General features: G+C 38.4%; 1 protein-coding gene across 4 annotated transcripts in view; it reads right to left on the reverse strand.

The window, feature by feature from the left end:
* The window catches only part of LOC129248578 (vascular endothelial growth factor receptor 1), a 66,383-nt gene that overhangs the window by 19,092 nt on the left and 30,915 nt on the right, over positions 1 to 16,376 (reverse strand). For all 4 annotated transcript variants that reach the window (XM_054888187.1, XM_054888186.1, XM_054888184.1 and 1 more), the window contains 5 exons: positions 14,033 to 14,184; positions 8,118 to 8,292; positions 7,583 to 8,052; positions 7,214 to 7,511; positions 6,998 to 7,156 (listed from right to left, as the gene is read on the reverse strand). In XM_054888187.1, coding sequence (XP_054744162.1) covers positions 6,998 to 7,156; positions 7,214 to 7,511; positions 7,583 to 8,052; positions 8,118 to 8,292; positions 14,033 to 14,184 — 1,254 coding nt within the window. The remainder of the gene's footprint in view (positions 1 to 6,997; positions 7,157 to 7,213; positions 7,512 to 7,582; positions 8,053 to 8,117; positions 8,293 to 14,032; positions 14,185 to 16,376) is intronic.

Here is a 16,376-nt window from a genome sequence, read left to right on the forward strand (position 1 = left end):
TAAACCAAATTAAAAACATTCTTCTCAATCGACGTGAGTATAGCTGTAGAAATACGTACGGGATTTTAGAAATATTGAAATTTGTGTATTTTGCAGATGTTTGAAGTCAAAAGTAGAATTTTTCGTCTAAAATGGAACCGTTAATTGTTTATAAAAATTTTTCTAATTAATTAATAAAAAAATCCGTACGTATTTCAGTGCGGAATAATGTTCTAAAGATCCTTGTACAATTACAAGTGAAAATATTAAAAATTGTTTGTGTTATGCTGCTTGCCGTTTTGAAAAATCACGTTTTGAGATAAACACGGTTTAAATTTGAATAGTCGGTTCAGAGACGTCAGAGGCGCTCGCGCAAAAGTGCGAAATATTAGAGATAAACATTTTTTTCACGCATAGGACTTTTTGTTTTATATTCTAAAGAGTTTAAAGCATCTTTTAAGCAAAAAAAAAAAATTTCGATATTTTGAAAATCCTAGAGTGGCCTAACCCCTTAAATGGCTAGCATTAGGTAAGCACAAATTAATTGCATATTTGCCGCTGGCCCATCTTCAGTCATGCTGCCACCGGCATTCAAACTAGATCAACCAGTGGCTTTTTTGGATTGTAAAGTTAGCTCGAAAGGCGGGTTGGAATTATTTTCATTCCCAACACGTTAATTTTGATTATTCACCCATATCCAATGGCTTCCATTCTGTACCAGTTAAATCTTATACGGGCGAAGACGAAACTATTTTCTCAAAATCTTCCACGCAGTTGAACAGCAGAGGCCAAGTTAGAAAGAATGTCGTCGTATCGCGAAATCTAGGTGCTTGAACGCACTCATTTCTGCAGTGGCGATGGCTGTAATTGGAAGAGTGAATTCATCGTATTGCGTGCAAGCTGTTGAAATGGACTATTAATCACACGTTAATGGGAGCGAATGGAAATAATTTTCCACGATGCATATATGAAAAAGTTGTGCGGGGAAAGGCAATGCATAAAAATTTGCCTAGGCATGAAAATGGGAGAAGTTTGCACTGCGACCTTGAGGCCTTTTGTGCCCTTACCAAAGTATACGTGGATGTTAAAAGTGCTTGTTTAGACAACTAGTTTGGCACACATCAGTTTGACAAAGTTCTATACGTGTAGAAAATACACCCTATATTTAACCTTCGTTAGGTGTAGCTGATCTAGTTGATACAAGCGATGATTCTGTAATGATGTATCAGCCCTTATTTTTTTGACATTTAAATATTCTCTAAAGAAATCTTTTGAATATGTTTTGAGTTTAAAAGTGTTTTATTTTATTTCTACAAAATATTCGTTTATAAATAGTAGTACTATTATTTTGCAAGATTATTTTTTTATTGGTGCTACCCCCGAGATTGGTTCCTTTATATATAAAAATGGTGGAAAAAAAGTTTGAAGTAAATCTGGTAAGTGGAAAGTGTGCCCCCGGGCCTTCAAAAACCCGAAAATTCGTAGTATAAGTACTAGTAGTAAGTAAAGTAGCCGAGCATTTAGTTTATCACATTACAATGATAATTCAAACTATTACGCTTAAAAAAATATATATTCAATGCAGAATCTACCAAGTCGTTCGACCCTTGCTTTTTGACAACTCTGTCAAAAATTTTCCATTTTTCTTCAATTTCTGAATTACAAAAAAACAAAACGGAAGTTAAAATATGTGAGATAACTTATCAACTGATCACATTTTGAAATTCGAAATGAAAATAGATTTCTTCAAACAGATTTCCGCGCATAAAAAATTGGGTTCGCATTTTGACTAACGTACAAGTGGTGTCTTGGATAATATCAATATCAAAAACTAGTACTAGTATCAAATAAAGTAGGCGAGCATTTCGTTTCTGAAATAACAACGGCAATTCAAATTTTTATGGCTAAAAAAGTTTTGTATTAAAGTTTTTTAAAAAAATCATTAGTTGCGTACAACATTTGAAGTGAAGACATTCGGTACTACAATGTCGCGACCTCTATTACGAGAAAAAGTTTATCTGCTCGGGTATTATTCAAATGAAATTTTTGGAAACAAACTTCCATCTGTAAAACAAACGTTACAAGTTTTTTTTTTCAATTTACGGGTGTGTAAGTTAACAATACGAGGAGGTGCTTCACTAGCTGTGCGGGAAGTGATGATATATTGGGAGAAAGCCCGAATTCCGACGCAAGAACTAAAGTACTGTATACCAGATGGTGTCTATCAGCAGTGGCGGCAACTTCAAAAGCATGCTGCAAGAACGTCGATGGATCATAAGAAAAAAGAAAAAGATTTCGTTGAAAAACTCTTCATCTTCTCTAGCTACCTATTTAACATTAAATATTCATCGTACTTATATTGTTGTCGAGTTCAAGCACCGGAGAAGATTTAGAAGCGTGTGCTTCAGAGGAAATTCCGCAATGCTCAAAACATTTGTCTGTACCAGCAAAACAAAAAAGAGGACGACAAATAATAATAACTCCTAAGCTTGTTGCTGCTTTGGATAAGTGCAAGATCAGTGACAGGAATACAGTTCATATTCTTATAACTACACTTGAAGCCTTTGGTCAAGATGTGGAGAGTTTTGCGATCAACAGGTGGTCTATTAACAATTCAATTGGCTGCTATTTTTCTTGGCGAAATACCATCTCGTGGAGTATCCTTCCGTGCTCCAGGAGCTATCCATCATGCAAGGTGGATGGCTAAGGCTATTTATTGCTTTAAGATATTCATGTTTCGCGATGAATTTAAATTATCACCGCGTGAGGAAAATGCAATTTGTGATATTTGCATTTTCCTTATCAGTATATATATCGAAGCGTGGTTTTATGCACCTTCTGCAGCAAAAGCACCATTTTTGGATTTCACTGTTCTTTCCAAAATTTATAAATACCGGACAGTTGACGAAGACATCTCTCGTGTGGCTTTACAAAAAATCAAAAATCATTTGTGGTATTTATCACCTGAATCCATCGCCTTGGCCTTATTTGACCCAAATGTGACGGCAGAATCAAAAATTAAAATGGTAAAGGCGTTGAATCGTGAAACTGATGCTGAATGTGAAAAAAGTATTAAAAGGATAAACGTGGAAACAAGCAAAGTTCCTGAATTATTAAACCAAGGACTTGAACAATTTGTCTCCAACAAAACAAAACGATTCGTTATAAGATTTAACATAACACAAACATGAAGATTTCTTTAATTTTAATTCATTTTTATTTTATTTTCTTCAATGAGTTATTTCTTTTTTTCGTTTTTTTATATGTTGTTATTAAACTAAATTGCAATGAAGTAAGCGTCATATGGAACTATATATGCTAAATACTGTATGGATAATAATTTCCTTCTTCAATTTATATATGTATAATTTAATATACTTTACCAATTAAACTCTTTTACTACTTATTTACGCTGTATATATACTCATGTAAAATAAAAAACAAACTTTTAATGAAATTAAAATTTTTTGTCATTTTGGGGTAAATTTTCCATATTGAAAGGCTCGGGGGCACACCTTTCCCCTATCCGATTGGTACCAAATTTCACAGAGGTAATTTTTATATAGGAGGAGGATGGTTCCATGTGTAGAAGTCCACGCAAGTGGGGAAAGTTACTGATCGCCATTCACTTGGGAGTGGCCAGGACGATTCTTCTACATATGGTTCAAGCAGCTCACAACGTCCGGGATTAGCCCACGTATCCTCTGGTTAGCTTCCGAACACCCGTTCGGGAGTGAGCTAACGTGAGAAGGCGAAACATTCCAGGATAGCTGGTTGTGCGCTGGGTTTGGGACCCGCCACTTAAAAATCCCCCCCAATGAAAAGATTAAAAAAGCCTCGGATGAGAACTGCCTTTACTGATGACGACCCCTGCAAACGAAATAAGGAATATGATTTGAGGGCATGCACCTGGAATGTCCGGTCCCTTAATGGGGAAGGTGCCTCTGCCCGGCTGGTTGATGTCCTCGTGAGAGTAAAGGCTGACATCACTGCCATCCAAGAGATGCGATGGACGGGGCAAGGAAAGAAAACCATAGGACCTTGCGACGTCTACTACAGCTGCCATGTAAAGGAGCGCAAATTCGGTGTCGGATTTGTTGTGGGAGAGAGACTTCGTCGCCAAGTACTGTCGTTCACTCCGGTGGACGAGCGTCTCGCAACAATCCGCATCAAAGCCAGATTTTTCAACATATCGCTAATTTGCGCCCACGCCCCGACGGAAGAGAAGAACGATGCGACCAAAGATTCCTTCTATGAGCGCCTGGAACGTTCCTATGAGCGCTGCCCCCGCCACGACATAAAAATCGTGCTTGGCGACTTCAACGCCAGGGTGGGCAAGGAGGGAATTTTTGGTTCCACAGTCGGAAAATTCAGCCTGCACAACGAAACATCCGGTAACGGACAGAGGCTGATCGACTTCGCCGGGGCCCGAAACATGGTAGTCTGCAGCACCAGATTCCAGCATAAGAAAATACACCAAGCTACCTGGCTGTCTCCTGATCGAAAAACGCGAAACCAGATCGATCATGTTGTGATAGATGGAAGACACGCTTCTAGTGTATTAGATGTACGTACGATCCGAGGAGCCAACATCGACTCGGATCATTACCTTGTTGCAGCCAAACTGCGCACCCGCCTCTGTGCAGCAAAAAACGTGCATCTACCTACGCAAAGAATGTTCGACATCGAAAAGCTGCAATCACAACAGACAGCCAGAAGATTCGCCACTCGACTCTCACTCCTGCTCTCCGAAAGCACTGCCCAACAAATCGGCATGCGCGAGCAATGGAGCCACATTTCTCGTTCCCTACGTACCGCCGCCGAAGAAGAAATCGGATTCCGGCGAGCCCGAAAAAACAATTGGTACGACGAGGAATGTCATGCTGCCGCAGAAAGAAAAGATGCCGCTTATAGAGCCACGCTGCGATCGGGCGCAACGCGAGCCATGTGGGATCGCTACAGAGAGCTGAAAAAGGAAGAGAGACGTATTATCCGACAGAAGAAACGAGAGGCCGAAATACGTGAGTGCGAGGAGCTTGAGATGCTGGCCAATAGGAACAACGCCCGAAAATTCTACCAGAAAGTTCGGCGGCTTACAGAAGGTTTTAAGACCGGGGCGTTTTCCTGTAAGAACAAAGACGGCGATCTGGTGACTGACGTACAGAGCAATCTTAAATTATGGAGGGAACACTTCTCGAACCTGTTAAACAGTGACAGCTGCGCATGTCATAGAGAATGTGAAGATCCCGATACCCCAATCGATGACGACGGAATTGTAGTTCCGTCACCCGATCATGACGAGGTGAGAATAGCGATAACGCGCCTAAAGAACAACAAAGCCGCGGGCGCCGACGGACTACCGGCTGAGCTATTCAAACATGGCGGCGAGGAGCTGGTAAGGTGCATGCATCAGCTCCTATGCAAAATATGGTCGGATGAAAGCATGCCTGCCGATTGGAATATAAGTGTGCTCTGCCCAATCCATAAGAAGGGCGATCCTACAATTTGTGCCAATTACCGAGGGATTAGTCTTCTAAATATCGCCTATAAGGTTCTAGCGAGCGTATTGTGCGAAAGGCTGAAGCCCACCGTCAACCAACTGATTGGACCTTATCAGTGTGGCTTCAGACCTGGAAAGTCTACCATCGACCAAATATTCTCAATACGCCAAATCTTGGAAAAGACCCACGAAAGGAGAATCGACACACACCATCTTTTCGTCGACTTCAAAGCTGCATTCGACAGTACAGAAAGGAGTTACCTGTATGCCGCTATGTCTGAATTTGGTATCCCCGCAAAACTAATACGGCTATGTAAGATGACGTTGCTCAACACCAGCAGCGCCGTCAGAATTGGGAAGGACCTCTCCGAGCCGTTTGATACCAAACGAGGTTTCAGACAGGGTGACTCACTGTCGTGTGACTTCTTTAACCTGATGTTGGAGAGCATCGTACGAGCCGCAGAACTTAATCGCTCAGGCACAATATTTTATAAGAGCGTACAATTGTTGGCGTATGCCGATGATATCGATATCATCGGCCTTAACAACCGCGCTGTTAGTTCTGCCTTCTCCAAACTGGATAAAGAGGCAAAGCGAATGGGTCTGGTGGTGAACGAGGACAAAACGAAGTACCTCCTGTCTTCAAACAAACAGTCGGCGCACTCGCGTATCGGCACCCACGTCACTGTAGACAGTTATAATTTTGAGGTTGTAAAAGACTTCGTGTATTTGGGAACCAGCATTAACACCTATAACAATGTCAGCCTTGAAATCCAACGTAGAATCTCTCTTGCCAACAAGTGCTACTTTGGACTAAGTAGGCAACTGAGCAGTAAAGTCCTCTCTCGATGAACAAAACTAACACTCTACAAGACTCTCATCATGCCCGTCCTGACGTATGGCGCAGAAGCGTGGACGATGACAACATCCGATGAAGCGACGCTTGGAGTGTTCGAGAGAAAGATTCTGCGTAAGATTTTTGGACCTTTGCACGTTGGCAACGGCGAATATCGCAGACGATGGAACGATGAGCTGTATGAGCTTTACGACGACATAGACATAGCGCAGCGAATAAAGATCCAGCGGCTACGTTGGCTGGGTCATGTCGTCCGAATGGATACAAACGCTCCGGCTTTGAAAGTATTCGATGCGGTACCAGCTGGTGGTAGCAGAGGAAGAGGAAGGCCTCCTCTGCGTTGGAAAGATCAGGTGGAGAAGGACTTGGCTTCACTTGGTGTGTCCAATTGGCGCCGGTTAGCACGAGAAAGAAACGACTGGCGCGCTTTATTAAGCTCGGCCAAAATCGCGTAAGCGGTTATCGCGCCAATTAAGAAGAAGAAGAATTTTTATATAGAATGGATTCAAACTGGAGGGTAGCCCGCGAAAAAATATTGTATATAAAAAAACAGGTCAAATAACTGCCACGCTAGTGTACATATATATCTAGATTACACATAACGGCTTATTTGCCGATATTTTCCTTTATTAATTGAATATTATTTTCGATTTTGAACTTACCATACACAAAAAGGCTGATGTATTTGCTTTCTTGTTGGTCATAATTGTTTGCATTTCGTGCACGACACTCATAACTACCCTGATCGCGTTCCTGAATGTTGTTGATTTTCAATGATCTTTGATAGGAGTAGCTTGTAGTAGAGTTAGTGATCTCAAAATCTAGAAAAATTAATAATGATTAGTGTTAATTAAAAGCAAAGGTTATAAATAACATACTATTGTTCGCCTCCACCAGTTCGCCTTCCTTGTACCAATCTAAATCGTCTGAGTAGTAGTAAGACAATGCCGCACAAGTGAGCGTCACCTCATCACCACGCGCTATCTTCTTATTCTCATCAATGCCATATACTGTCATATTATCATTTATGTCGCCGATAAGTACGTGACCCTTACCTTCACCCATACCTTTCGGGTTTCCTGCCAAGCAATGAATAATTCCTGGTTTTACGGGTGTAAAATACAACTCGTGTATATATTCAACAGCCAATTCTCCTGGTTGGGCATTACGTGTGGACTAGAGATATAGGAAATAGTACATATATACATACATACATACAAGAATACACAAACGTGATTTGAGCTTACATTAAAATTTTGCTCTAAACGCTTATCGCATGATGGCCAACGTGGCGATATACTGCACGGTGTAAATAGCCATGACACTATAGCCGTTGGATAGGACAACACTCTACATCGCAGATGCGCCTCTTCGCCAGCCTGTACGTACACATCTTCGACTGATACCTTGGGCCTATCGATGATGCTCACATTGAATTGCAACTCCTTTACCAGCAATTCATTCTTAGCTCGTATTATATACTCTCCGCTGTCTTCGAGTTGTGCGTCCAAAATTTGTAGCGTAATTGAAGCGTCTGTAGTGTTGATCATATACTTTTTGGAAGGATGAATTTGAGTTTTGTCAGGTTTGTACCAAGTAAGTGTTGGGAATGGATAGCCACGATATTTTACGTTAATCTGAACTTTTTTATTGGCAGCACTGGTTATTTTGGAATAGCCTAAAGGTTCGCTAATGTTTATGTAGCCCTCGTCGCGATCTGTTATTAAATTGAATGGAATAAATGGAATATGGGTGATGTGCAACAAAATGTAGAGTACTCACTTAGAACAGTCATCTGATAATTGTTGCGTCCAACATTATTAGAATGATCAGTGCAAATGCATTCATAGAGTCCAGAATCCGACTTCTGTGCATTTAATATCGTCAGCATTGCTAATCCGAGTTGATGTGTAGACGTTGAATTAATAAATCTGGGCGTAGTTTTGATCATGCGATGCTGTGAAAAGGAATTCATGAGTTAACAGCAGAATAAAAGTGCACCAGATGTCAGATGTCTCTTCATATGTGATTGAAGAATACTGATTATTTTGATATGAATCTTGATTTTGATTTTAGATCTGTATAATAATTTTAATTTTTGTCTGGAAGTGGATTAACTTTAATTTTGTTCTAGGTCATGACCTTGGTATTGATCGTGATATTGAACTTGATTTTGAACTAGATCTAGATTTAAATAATGATTTAATTTTGTTCTCAACCTTGATTTTGGCTTTAATTTTGATTTAGATCTTGCAATTCATTTTAATTTTAATCTGAAACTAGGTCTTGATTTTGTCCTTAATTTTGGTGTACATCTTTTTTTGTTTTGTTTTTGATTAAAGATAAAACAATACATAACTGTTTACTATTGAAAAATGGTAGGAAAAATTTGATTCACAGTAATGACCTGTGGCGGTCGCCGTAGCAGAACGGGTTGGTCCGTGAAAAAGCTCCTCATAAAAGCCATCTGACGTTCGAACACCACAAATAGGAGGAGGAGCTTGGGTAATAAGGGGTTTAAGCGCTAATTATGTATAACACATCTCTTTATGAAAAGTCTCGGGCCTAACACATAGATGGCACTAGTTTTATTGCACTCACTCACCTTTTTCAGTTAGTACTAACCTTAAAAAGACAACTGTTAAAGTTTCATGATAATCTACTCATTAGTTCGTGAGTTATTCTGCTACGAGTGACGCTAATTTTGTTATTTTCAAAACAATGGATCAAAAAGAATTTCGTGTTTCAATTTTACACTGCTTCTTGATGGGGAAAAATACCGTTCAAGTGAAACAATGGTTTGAAAAGTGTTATGAGGATTCCGCTCCATCAGAAACAATAATAAAACGATGGTTTGCTGACTTCAAATGTGGTCGTAGAGACACCGATGATTCACTACACAGTGGACGTCCAAATGAGGCGGTAAGACCAGAACACATCAACAAAATCGTTGAGAATGATAGAAAAGTGAATTTGCATCAGTTATCTGACATCATAAAGGTATCAAGACAACGTATTGGCTTTATATTGCATAAACATTTGACTATGAGGAGGCTCTGCTCAAAGTGGGTGCCGCGTTTGCTAAGAGTTTTTGTTTTATCAAGACAATGCACCATATTAGAAGTCAGTTAAAACAATGGCAAAAATATATATATATATAAGTTGAACTTCGAATTGCGCCCAAATCCACTGTTTTCGCCAAATTTGGCTCCCAGCGACTACTGGCTGTTCGCAGACCTAAAAAAATTCTTGGCTCACTGATATTCCTACCGCTGCCTCAACGATTTGTGTTCCACGCTTGCTCGTTTTACGAGTAGTATATTCGTAACAAACAATTTCTGCCATTTCTTTTACTTTCCTGAATATTTTTAGAGTACAGATTGCTCAAGTCAATTACAATATGCTTAAATTTTCAAATTGTTTGGGCTAAAGTTTTGATTTCATATTTGATCTTACATAATTGGGATCTTCTAAATACAAGTAAAGGGGTTTCCAATAACAGGTGTTATTTTGAATAGCCCGCTGTTTCGGTAGATGTCACTTTTGAAGCTGTCATTTTTTGATATTTGACAAGTAGAAACTACGCCATTTATAAAAATGGAACGATAAACGCTTAAACAACGCATTGAAATTATTAAAATTCAATACAAAAATGGTGAAAATTTGGCTCGAACATTTTTGGGTCATCGTGAAGCACTTTGTCGGACCGCAATACAGAAATTGGTGATAAAATTCGAGCTGTTGGGACAAGTTAGTGATGCGAAGAATAAAACCCGTGTACGTTGCTCAGGAACAGCCGAAAATATTGCTGTTGTAGCCGAAAGTGTTGAAGAAAATCCAGCTTTTCCACAGACGTCATTACACCGTATTTTGCATAAAGATTTGGGTCTTAAGGCTTATAATGAAATGTATGAAAATAATCCGGAATTCCATCGAAAAATAATCTTGAGTGATGAGGCCCATTTCCACCTCGGTGGCTTCGTCAATAAGCAAAATTGTCGGATCTGGGGCTCAGAAAATCTAACAGTTATTGTTGGAAAGCTTCTCTATCCTCAACGTGTAACTGTTTGGTGCGGTTTATGGTCCGGCGGAGTCATTGGACCTTACTCTTTCGAAAATAAAGCTGGAGCAACAGTTACGGTGAATGGATTGCGCTATCGAGAGATGATTAACGATTTTTCATGGCCGAAATTGGATAGTATTGATCTGGACAATGTTTATTTTCAACAAGACGGCTCTACTTGCCACACAAGCAACGAAACCATTGATCTTTTACGGGAATAACACCTCTTATTGGGAAACCCTTTATAATGGGGTGCCCTGTTTTGTCAGGTTGGCTCCAATTTTCGAGATAACGGTATTTGAAAATTTTTTTACCGTGATTTTGATTTTGCCTAGTGAACATCAAATCAAAATCTAAATTGATTTATTCTTTGCATTAAATCACCTTATTTTAATTAACGTTGCGCGTAGAGCATTCCTGCCATACACTTTTTTATTTACAATAATATTATTAACATAAAAGATCGACTGTATGCATCTGATCGAGAAGATTTGCTTCAATATTAGAGAACCTTATTTTCGCAGTGCCTTCCCATTTTACTTGGAGAATTTCAAAACTAAGCTTACAAGCAAAGCTCCCCTTGCCAGATCTAAACGAGAACTTAATTTTATTTTAGAAAATGATTTGATAGACTTTTCGCTTATCACCGTAAGAAATTGGTACAGTGAATTTTACCACCGACCAATTCCAGGAAGGTTGTCCAAAATTAGTTGTTGTAACAGAATATATCGATGCTGATTGAGGCATCTTTTAACGAGCACCAATAAGATTTGGCATGATCACCCTGCGGTAAAAAAGGGGTGTTTGCGTTGGATACCACACAATTAAAAAACACAATAGAAATTTGACTGGACAAAGTGCTTCGAAATTGGTTCAAACGAATCAAAATATATTAATATCATAAAGAAAATTTTGAAAAACAATAAAACAGTTTTTAACCACAAATATTTTTTTCCAGATATATAAGGTTGTCAAAAAAGTCCTGCGGTATTTTTATTGAATTTTCAATTGTTCATAAAATTGGTTATAATAATGCGATTTAAGTCAAATATGCGCCGTTTTGTTCGATGACGAGTTCCCAACGAGATGCCAACTTCATAATGCCCCTCTTATAGAAGCTCGCTTCCCTATTGTCAAAAAACTCGGAGAGCCAATTTTCACAGGACTCTCTTGTGGACAACTTCCGACTACCAAGCTCGTTCGCCATGGACAGAAATAGGTGGTAATCACTTGGTGCGAGATCCGGACTATACGGTGGATGCAAAAGAACCTCCCATCCGAGCTCCCGGAGCTTCTGGCGCGTCACCAAAGATGTGTGTGGCCTGGCGTTGTCCTGATGGAAGACGATTCGGCCTCTGTTGATCAAAGATGGCTTCTTCTGCATGAGTGCTGCATTCAAGTGGTCCAGTTGTTGGCAGTACAGGTCCGAATTGAGCGTTTGGCCATAGGGGAGCAGCTCATAGTGGATGATTCCCTGCCAATCCCACCAAACACACAGAAGAACCTTCCTGGCCGTCAATCCAGGCTTGGCCACCGTCTGGGCAGCTTCACCGCTTTTCGATCACGACCGTTTGCGCTTCACGTTGTCGTAAGTGACCCACTTTTCATCGCCAGTCACCATCCGCTTCAAAAACGGGTCGATTTTGTTGCGATTCAGAAGCGATTCGCATGCATCCATACGGGCAAAAATGTTTTTTTTGCGTCAAGTCGTGTGGCACCCATACATCGAGCTTCTTTTTGAATCCAAGCTTCTTCAAATGGTTTATAACGGTTTGATGACTCATGCCCAGCTCTTGGCCGATGCTACGGCTGCTACTATGCCGGTCTCTTTCGATCAATTCAGTGATTTATCGCAATTTTCGACGACAGGCCTTCCGGACCGTGGCGTATCTTCGATCACCTCTTCACCAGAACGAAAACGTTGAAACCATCGTTGTGCGGTGGAAATGGAAACTGTATCGGGTCCATAAACTGCACAAATTTTATTGGCAGCATGAGATGCATTTTTGCCTTTATCGTAGTAGTACTGTAAAATAAGCCGTATTTTCTCTTTATTTTGCTCCATGTTTGCGACGCTATAACTCACGAACGACTAAAAGCAAACAACAATTAATCAAACACGTGTTAGCACGTGAAAAGAGCTTTTCAAAAAAATCTAGCGTGAACCGATGCGACGAATACAACTAGAACTACGCGCTTGCAAAGACAAGCTTGCGGAAATACCGCAAGACTTTTTGGCCAACCTTATATATTTTTTTTTGTTTTTTTATTGAAATGTTATACATTTTCATTTACATTCCATAAAGAGTACACCTAGTATAAAACTAATAAGTAATTTTCATTTCACAATTTGAAGTGTAGCTTAAACAATATTGGCAACTAAGTCTTGAGGTTTCTTTCCTTTTAATCTTCTTTTTACAGTAGAAAGAAATATGAAGAACAGCCCTTGTATTATTTACTAAAATTTGGAATACTGTTTCTACAAGGTGACACAAAATTAATCATCCAATTTTGTTTACTTTCGTTAACTTTTTTACTCAATAAAAACAAAAAGATTTTGAGTAATGGAAATCTTTATTTTGGCCTTTATTCACTCTACAGGATGCGCCATTTTTATGTCGACTTCAATATACATGTTTTCGATACGTCAATTCAGTACAATTTCAACCATGGATCGCTTTACACCGAAACAACCGAAATCGACGCTATAAAACCCGAGATGATAATAAAGGTGGCCACTTGATTGATATTGTATTCAAAAAATAGTTTTAATAAATTGTAAATAACCAAACCAAATAAAAATACCTCACTTATCAAATCAGTTGTTTTTTTTTCAAAGTTATTCAATGTTTTCATTCCGACATAGAAGATGGCGCACCCTGTATTGTTTGTCTGTTCGTATACTGCGGCTGTCTAGTTCACTAGTGCCAAATATGATTTACGCACGACTCCATTTACAAAAATTATAAATCGTCCGATAGGATAATTAATTTTGCACCACCTGTATGATGGTTTGACAGCTGAGAATGGCAAACTGTGTCAACATTTCTGTTCAGTAAGGTTTGGAATGTTATCATGAATCGTTTAATGCCAGAAAAAATATACTGGTGGCATCATCGGCCCTTATTTCTTTCCAAATGAGGAAGGAGGTGCCGTTAAGGTGAATGGCGAGCGCTGTCCAGGCATGCTGACTGAATTTTTGTTTCCAAAAATTAATCACCTAAGCATAAATGACATTTGGTTCCAAAAAGACAGCGCAACTTGCCCCACAGTGCGCTTTATATTCGATTTATTGCAATATTTAAGCCGCCGTTAGCGCCATACTGGCAGATTTATTGGAAAAATTGGACTGATCGAATGGACCACGTATCACGTAGCCGCGGCGCACAGATGCCGGATATCGTTTTCAAATAATAAACTACTAGATTATAATACAAAAAAAAATGCATTCCAAAAATATTTATGTTTTTATTATCATTTTAAGTTCTCAAGCTCATAAAAACACCCGATAATATTGTCTATAAATATGACAACACAGCCAATTTCAAAACTGTCAAGTGGTCTGTAAGGATAATTGTATATTCGTGGGCTTAAATAAATACATATATAAATAAATAAAATTATTGCTGCTCACCTCTTCAACACCGTCTGGCGTTTTCCATTGAGTTGTGTAGGCAACATCGAAGGCGATTTTCACGTAACAATTCAAAGTGAAGTTCGCACCAACATTCACGTGTCCACGAGAATTAGAGGTTATAATCGGTTTTTCGATATATTTCGTACTTGCTGTGAGTCCAAGTTTTTTGTTTTCGTGTTTTTTTTTTTGTAAAGAAAGAGTATTATGTGAGTAAATATGTCGGTTGAATTGAAGTTATTAACAACTAAAAGCCAACATTACTTTGGGATCATACATAGAACAGAAGAGAACAAAACATACAAATACATAGAAATGTATACAAAATAAGAGATACATTAAATACGAATAATACAAAGAATGAAAGAAAACTAATATTTACATATTTGCAAATGCATGCAAAGTTACAATTAAAATCAGAAAAAAACAACTAATATTTACTTATTTAAATTAAAACAGCATGACAGCTGTAAAGCAAATAATATAAATAAAATAGAAATAAATGAAATTAAAATGCGCTAAAATTGAATGTACAAGTTTAAAAGCATTTTTTAAATAATACTCGTATGGCTCATCCATGCCAAAACATTTTCAGTGAGAAAAATTGTAAGTATAAGCAAATTATAAGGACTCTACAATATAACTTACATCAATAATATAAATACAAGACTTTTTTGACATAAAAAACGAGACATAAATAATATGTTGCAAGCAGATTACAATCAGATTAATAACAAAACTGCATTATGTACGAATACATGCGAATAATTAGCCATACCCAACAAAAAATATTAAAATTTAGAGTTTGTGCGTAATGTGTGCTCGGAGGTCTCTTGTACGAAAATTTCAAGGTTAAGATCTAATAGTTGGTTTTTTATTATTCTAGTTTGGTGAAAGTTACCTTGCACCTACTGTGCAATATAATACCAGCCTAACTAAAGCACTTAGACTATGGCAAAGTTGAGCTTAAAAGCGTATGCCATGCATTTTTGTTCGAAAGCACTTTGGCTACAGTTTACGGCAAATTGAAGGGAAAGATATTGAACGGCATATTTAAACTAAATTTTAGCTATTCTTAAATACTAAGTGGTATCTAAAAATAATTTATTTCTAAATGCAAATTAGTCGCAAAGTTAATCATCCAATTTTGTTTTTGAATAACTTTTTTACTAAATAAAAAATAAAATTATTTTGGGGGTCGGAGATCTTTATTTTGACGTTAACGCGCTCCATTGCTTGTCTGTTTGTATACGACGCCCTTTGCAAATATTATAAATCTTTCGAAAGGGTGATTAATTTTGCGCCAATTGGAATTTCAGTCAGAAGAGGACTACTAATAAAGCTTAGATTGTTAGGCCATACGTCCATACAATGTATGTATGAGATTTCTCTTGAAATAAAACTACTTCTTATCAGAGCTTTTAAAGGCACGAGTACGGGTACTCCGGCAAGACCAGTTCTAATTTAAGCGATTTTCTACTCAAAACTTATTATTTATTGAAACTTATTACTATATAAAACCGTCTTCCCACATAATAAGCTATTTTGGAAAGATGAAGCAGGGCGTATTTTGCTATATAAAGGCGTGCCTAGTTGTTGTTTTAAAATAATATATTATATGTAAAAATTTAAATTTCAGGTTTCACTATTTTCATTCAAATGCGGCTCTTAGAAATTCTTTGTGAAAAATTACATAATTTAAACGCCCACCATAACACGCCTGCAGGCTGTCATATAGTACGAGCATTAAAATTTTCAGGGACTCGTTTACGTACTATCGCATTGAGTGTTCCCGATCCGAATGTTGTGCTTCAGCTCTGAAATCATCGTAGGCTTATTAATATAAACTTTACTTTTCAAAAACCTCCACAAAAAATAGTCTACTGGAGCTATATTGCATGATCTAGGTGGATAGTTTATGTCACCATTAAATAGATAAATAAATAAATAATTGGCGCGTACTTCTGTTAGGTGTTTAGTCGAGCTCCTCCTCCTATTCGTGGTGTGCGCTTTGATGCTGTTCCACAAATGGAGGGACCTACAGTTTTAAGTTGACTACGAACGGCAGATATTTTTTATGAGGAGCTTTTTCATGGCAGAAATACTCTCGGAGATTTGCCATTGCCTACCGAGGGGCGACCGCTATTAGAAAAAAACTTTTTCTTCATTTTGGTGCTTCATGCACGGAGATTCGAACCTACGTATTCCGAATGGTATTCACGCACCAAGCCAATTGGCTACGGCGGTCATCATTATATGAAATGTATTGACCGGGGTGACTTGTGGCTCCATTCTGTTGAAAATAAAGATCGTCTATGTTGATTTCTTCAAGCTCAGGCCACAA

This window comes from Anastrepha obliqua, chromosome 5 (genome assembly GCF_027943255.1).
Source record: "Anastrepha obliqua isolate idAnaObli1 chromosome 5, idAnaObli1_1.0, whole genome shotgun sequence".
Classification (NCBI taxonomy): Eukaryota; Metazoa; Arthropoda; class Insecta; order Diptera; family Tephritidae; genus Anastrepha; species Anastrepha obliqua.